General features: G+C 34.1%; 1 protein-coding gene across 1 annotated transcript in view; it reads left to right on the forward strand.

Moving 5' to 3' along the window:
- Nucleotides 1-2,338: 2,338 nt before the first annotated feature.
- LOC110018543 overlaps nt 2,339-6,778 on the forward strand; it is a 4,949-nt gene continuing 509 nt past the window's right edge. Inside the window, exons 1-4 of the mRNA XM_020715884.1 lie at nt 2,339-2,848; nt 2,940-3,239; nt 3,328-3,534; nt 5,747-5,983. Coding sequence (XP_020571543.1) covers nt 2,483-2,848; nt 2,940-3,239; nt 3,328-3,534; nt 5,747-5,983 — 1,110 coding nt within the window. The 5' untranslated portion in view covers nt 2,339-2,482. The remainder of the gene's footprint in view (nt 2,849-2,939; nt 3,240-3,327; nt 3,535-5,746; nt 5,984-6,778) is intronic.

Consider the following 6,778-nt stretch of genomic DNA (forward strand, 5'->3'; position numbering starts at 1 on the left):
TTTGTGTTCTTTTGGTAGGTCTCGGCGTGACCACACCCAGTTTAGGCATGATCAAGCCACTAACTAGGCGTGGTAAAGCCATTAACTAGGCGTGGTCACACCTAAATTAGGCGTGGTCACGCCAGACCTCATAAAAATTACATTTTCGGAGAAGTTTGCAAAGAGGGTTTTAGGCTTTATGGGACCTCCGGAGGATAGAGTATGCAGGTCATGATCCTTGGACCTCCGTGGGGGTCAGCAATGCATCTCAAAAGTGTCCAAGAAGGTTAGCACGACAGTTCTAATCATGAAATCCGTATGCACATACCTTAAGCTTAAGTCATAAACATGTACTGGGCTACATCATGTCACGGGAGCACCTATATTGACCAGATACAATCTCGTGCCACAAGAAAGAACGTCAATGCAGAGGATACCAGAAGTGATGCCGGTTTGACAATGCTCAATTTGAAGCCTGCATATGATGGTGTAGAACCCAACAATAGTGTCGTGTCCTTAGCGAGGATGTCTCGTATATGTCTCATCAAAAATGGATGCCAACATTGACCATCGTGAAAGTCGTATACAATGATTATAGCACTTGCTTGTAAGATTTGAAAGTAAAGACGATAAATAATGATGCTGAGATAGTGGTTGACAATAGTCAAACAATTAACACTAGTACTAGGTGGTATGGTGTAAGATGGTTGTGGAGGCGAGAAGTTGGCCGGTGATGGTTGCCGACGGGTGACAATCTATTTATCCCATCAAATTGTATTATTAGTTAAAAAAAATGTATTAAAATTGGAGTATGTACATATCTTAAGCCTAAGCTTCATTTTTTACATAGACATGTCATCTTATTTATGCATTAAAAAATGTATATTTCACTTTTGAAAAGCTAAGTCAGTGATAATATTTTTCTACCATGAAAGATTTAGATGATAAAAATATAAAAAATGTAAAGTTTAGGTGTCGATATGTAAATATATAAGCATTGAGTGGTATGCATGTAAATTCTCCAAGGTTGCCCAACAAAAATGATTCGAATGGACCATGGGCTGAATACTCATTCTTATAATAGTTGAGAATAGTTAGGTGAAACATTTTGAGGGTTATAGAAGTAACTAAGAAAGTTTAGATTTCTTATAATAGTTAAGGATAGTTGGGAGAAACAGTTTGAGGGTTATAGAAGTAACTAAGAAAGTTTAGATGGTACATGTGCAAATATATAAGAATAAAGTGGTATGAATGTAACTAAGTGCAATTGGAGGAATCATAGTTTTATGATCGATTCCTGCACCTCAATTAAAACGCCATTCTCTGCAAGATAGTGGTACTTCTATAGCTTTTATTGCCGTAAATTATGCCATTTTGTTCCCTAAAAATGCTATAGACTGGACATAAAATGACAAAAATGTAAAACATTTTTGCATTATTTTAATATATTTCAGGTAAGATAGTCCATAACTAAGATAAAGTGGGGCTGAACAGATCCTTTTTTTTCAAATTCGAACTTCTATCAGGGCTCTGTTTAGCTCTCACTTTCTCAGTGAATTCTAAAATATTTATGCTGAAAAGTTATTAAAAGAGAAAAAAATAATAATACTTTGTTTCGGGTGGCGGTGCGGAAGCGCATTATAGTTTTACTATTCGGGTAAACTGTATTTTGACAGTTTTCTCAAAAAGTTGTCATTGAAATCTGTGTTTTTTCATCATAACAAATTTTTAGTTATGGTCTGACTTTTTTTTAAGAAAAATTATAATAATCACCGTTGTTTTTTTTAACATCAGATTATTCTTAAGCAACTTCACAGTTACTTTTTAATAAGTTGCAGCAGCATCATGTAAACTTTAAGTGCAAAATTAAGTGTATTGAAATGTATACCTCTTAATTCATATGTACCATGAAAGAAATATGATGCATACTTTCAAAAAATATATATATATATATATAAAGAATGTTTGACTTCTTATAAAAAACTTATAACTACTTTAAAATATTAGATGAATTTCATCTTTTTGTTTCATGCTTCAAGTGAGATTAAACAAATATATATATCTATATTATAAGACTTGAAAAAATATGAGGGTTTTATGCCTGTTAGTTAAAGTTCAAATTTTTTTAAGAAAAAAAAAACATAAATTAAAATTATATAATTTATTATCATAATAGTGCAAGATTAATTAAATTTAAATTACAAATATACATAAAATAATCATAATCTCAAAAATACCATGTAATATTCTTCTCAATCATGACTAGCTAAGAAATCCTTCATATATATATATAAATAATAAAAATATAAATAGCTCCTCTCAAATAATAATAATAATGAGGCATGAAGTTTGTGAATAACAAGACGCGCCACCTTTCAAATCTCACCACTGCGTTGTTATTGAGAAAACGAGTCACGCCTTCCACTCAGTGCCGCTGGGCCTCCTCTCTTTTGTCCCCAATCGCGAAACCAAAAGTTTAAAGCGAACAAGAAGCAGAGCATCCATGTCGACGAGGGCAGCCAAATGGCATCCTCCGCCTCCAGTCACTCCGAGAGTACTCCAATTTCCACGCCGGAGCCTCCTCTCTCGACCGGCGAAGCCTCGAGCTAAGTCGCCGGCGGCGAGAAAATCGAATCTCGAGGCACTCATGCGCCAGGAGAGTCGCCGATTATGGGGAGAAGAGAGGAGATCGAAAGCGGAGGAGGTCTATTCGTGTTCTTCAGGTGAGATGGGGAGAGATTCGGCGGAGAACCTCCGCGCTGAATGCAGTTTGTTGAGGATGGAGCGTGAGGTTGCGATCCGGAAGTTGGATGAGAACAGAGTTCAGATGGAGTCGGCCATGACGTCTTTAATGGAAGCGATGATCTCAGTAAGAATTATTGTCGTTTTTATTATTTTTTGTTTTGGTATTTGGTGGAGCTCTGTTCTCTGATTGAAAATTTTTGTGGTGGTTGATTTAGGGAAGAAAGAAGATCGACGGGAATGCGCCGATGGGTTTTGATGAGGAGATCGAGGAGATTATTGCAAAGCTGGAGAGGGTCGATGGAGAATTTAAATGGAGGAAAGGGAAGATCGGTCGGTCCGGCGGAAGCTTAGACCGACAATCTTCATTGCTACGTCGGCAGCTGGAAACGATGGAAGAGAAAACTGGAGTGAAAGTGATAACAGAAATTGGTGATCCGATCGCCGAGCTTGTTTTTTCTTCCAAAGAGGATAAGTCGGCTCTGCTTTCGTCTGATCGAAAGCGTCAATTCCCATATGTAATTCCAACATTGCATTTCGATCTTGCTCCATTCTTAGTCATTTCGACTACCATTTTCATGCCTAATTATAACAAAAACCTTGAAGGTGGAGGAGCTGAGGATGAAGATGGAGGGGTTATCGAAAGGAATGATGGAGAGGATGGCTGAGCACGGGTTGCTTCCTCCGTCTTTCGGGTCTACCTCAGCCACCGCCGCAGCTGCCGCCGGCGGGGGGCGCGGTGGCAGCAAACTCCATGGATTGTTTGGCAACGAAGTTAGAGCAGTAACCGATCGCCACCGCCCTCTTCTACAGGTAAGATTCAAAATACGGTTACTCTTTTGTTTGTTAGGATTTCTTTTGATACGCATGGATTGGTGGAGACTGGAGACGAGCGGAGGAGAAGGGCAGGTGGAGCAGGTCCTGTCGTTACAGTAGGACTGTAGGGGAGATCTGATAAGTGGCTAATTTGGTATAAATTCAACTGGCGAATAGTTATTCATTAGTTGAAGGAGGGAGTTTGCAAAAATTTAGAGATAAAAACATAAAAGAAAATATTCAAAAAAAATATTTTTTTATTTACTTTTTTAATATCTAAAATTTAACTATGAATTTTCTTATTAGACATAAAATATATCATTAAAAGCATGCATTTTTTTTTATATGATCATGATATTAAAATATTGTATAAGTAAATATCAAATTTTGGGCACTGACATGTACAGCAACAACAACAATAAAGTCTTTTATCCCACTATGGCAATTGTGCAGTATATTTATAAACCTCCCAGTAAATTATTCATAATTAAATGAATTAGAATGCGTAAATAATAGCATTTAAAACTTAAAATACTTTTATAAATTATTGCAGCCACCTCAGATAAATCCTGGCAGCTGCAATCAACCCAAATTATCTATATATATACATTTAATATTAAAATTTTTAAGTATAAATACCCACAGAAATTTTCTCGAATTTAAGAGAGCATGGTCCAGCAAAGTCATCAGAGGCACATGAAGTACCATGTGAATATCATCAAAAAATGCTAAACAATATGCATGTCCTTTACACATCACATCATACATAGAAAAACATCATTGTGACACTAGAAAAATTATTGTATGGGCACTTTAAATTTGCATTGAGCCGAGGTAGATGAGCCTCACATATTTTTAAAAATTTATTATAATCATTGTATTACAGTGAGGCTCACTTGTCACTTGTCAAGTTTTTATTGAATTTCAGGAGTCCAGGTAGATGAGCCTCACATATTTTTAAAAATCAATTATAATAAATGTATTACAATGAGACTCACTTGTCACTTGTCAAGTTTTTATTGAATTTCAGACTCAAATTTATGTCGGGAGTGATGTAATCCAGTGAATACATGAATAAAATTTTGGAGTATTTACATGCAGACCACCTAATTCTTATATATTTACGTATCTAAAGCCAAAATTTAGATTTTTATATAATTTGCATCGCTTAAATCTTGCATACCACATAGCAAAATATCACTGTTACCTCATAATGCGCAGGCAAGGTTGCATACATGTACAAAGTGAAGTTTAGATGGTAGGTACGTACGTAGATACATAGGAAGTAAGTTGTTTACATGTAATTCTTCCTAAAATATTATAGAAATCATGTAGTGTCGCAGACTCACATGCAGTGCTCATTAACTGCTTGGGAGGGGATGGAGGAATGTCTCTCTTCCTCCCCATACAAGAAGCCGCGCGATTGAACAAATTTCTATTTTTATAAGAAAATTTAAGATTTTTTTTTTTTAATCTAAAAGAAGATGTTATTTGATGAGAATTTTTATATTAATAGAAATTTATATTACATTTATCGAAAAATAAATCGAATGACTTTAGGATTTATTCTAATAAAAAAATAAATTTAAACCAAATTATAACAATTTATTTATATCAGACTGTTAAGAGATGGTTCGGTTTCTATATTTTTATAGCATTAGATCTCCCGTCCAAAAAAAAAAAGAATTTAAGAATTAGTATAGAGAAATTATTCCATACGAACACCGTCTGCATACGGTATCTGATCTCTACCTTCCAAACAGGATCCACTGTCATACATTTTTACATATGCATATGTTGTTCGAAATAAATTTTCATTGGTATAAGTGTGTTTACATGTTCCTATCTAATTTAATTTCATAATTGGTCATCCCTATTCATTAAAAAAAAGGTCAATTTACATTCATACCACTTAATTCCTTCGTATTTATATTTCTAACACCTAAACATTTTTTTTACATATTTTCCACCTTACATTAATATAAACAAAAGCATGTATTTCCTTTTCAAAATCTAAAATAATGATATTTAAAATTAAAATAGTGATTTTTTTAGACGATATGAAAGATTTGGATTGTATAAATGCAAAAAAAATAAAATGTAGGTGTTAGATATGTAAATACATAGGAATCGACTGGCCCATTAAAAAAAAAAATGACTTCACCTCGATTTGGTAAATATACTTCGGCTCACAAACAAAACATTGCAGGAATCGACTGGTCCAGTAAAGCTAGCGGAGGCCATTGACGTCGGGAGCTGCTGCAAGTGCAAGAAGTTGGTGGATAAAATCGCAGAGCAGGTAATGGTCGAAGCAGTACAGTGCGGCGAAATGCAAGCAATGCTGGACAAAGTTAAGACCGACATGGAAGAGCTCCGATCATCAAGAGACCACTGGGAGCACCGCGCCCTCTCCTCGGAACTCAAATTCCATTCCCTCAACTCCCAGGTTTTACCCTCCCTCCTCCATTAAATCCCTCATTTTTCTTATTTTGATTTGCGTTTTTACATTAAATAAGTCAAACGCAAACAAAATTTTCTTATTACACTGAGAAAATATACTGAGTTCTCGTGAAAAAATGTATGATGACTCCAATCACTAACACTGAGAAAATATACTGAGTTCTCGTGAAAAAATGTATGATGACTCCAATCACTATATGTCACGTGCACAGTTGAGCTCCCTTAGTAAAAGAATTGAAAAAATCACTATATGTCACGCGCACAGCTCACTTAGTAAAAAAATTGAATAATTTAATACATGGTAAGACCGGGCTGTACGTGACATCCTATTTCAAAAGAAAATAAAATTTTTAATTATTGAATATAAAATTTAAGTTTAGGCATCCAAAATATTTTAATTAAAATTTTGAATGACTAATAGGTAAAAGCTCTTTTTTTTCCCATTATATATGACTTTTAAGCCAGTTTTGTACTAGTTAACATACTGTATTTGTACTAGTTAACATGCTGTATGTGGCTTAATAAATTATTTTATCTCGTATGGTTAAGATTTGTTTGAGATCATTTTTTATTTGTTGTAATTTATTGTTTAGTTTTTTATAATATTTTTATTTAATGTATTTTTATATATTTAGAAAATAAATCATTTTGTTTGCATGAACATTCAAAAATAACTATTAAATATTTGAAGTATTTTAAAAATAATCATATTATATTTTAGCTTAATAAACATAATTTCTTTCAAATCAAATCATGAATAATATATATATATATATATATA

The sequence above is a fragment of the Phalaenopsis equestris genome, unplaced genomic scaffold (genome assembly GCF_001263595.1).
Source record: "Phalaenopsis equestris unplaced genomic scaffold, ASM126359v1 Scaffold000024, whole genome shotgun sequence".
Lineage (NCBI taxonomy): Eukaryota > Viridiplantae > Streptophyta > Magnoliopsida > Asparagales > Orchidaceae > Phalaenopsis > Phalaenopsis equestris.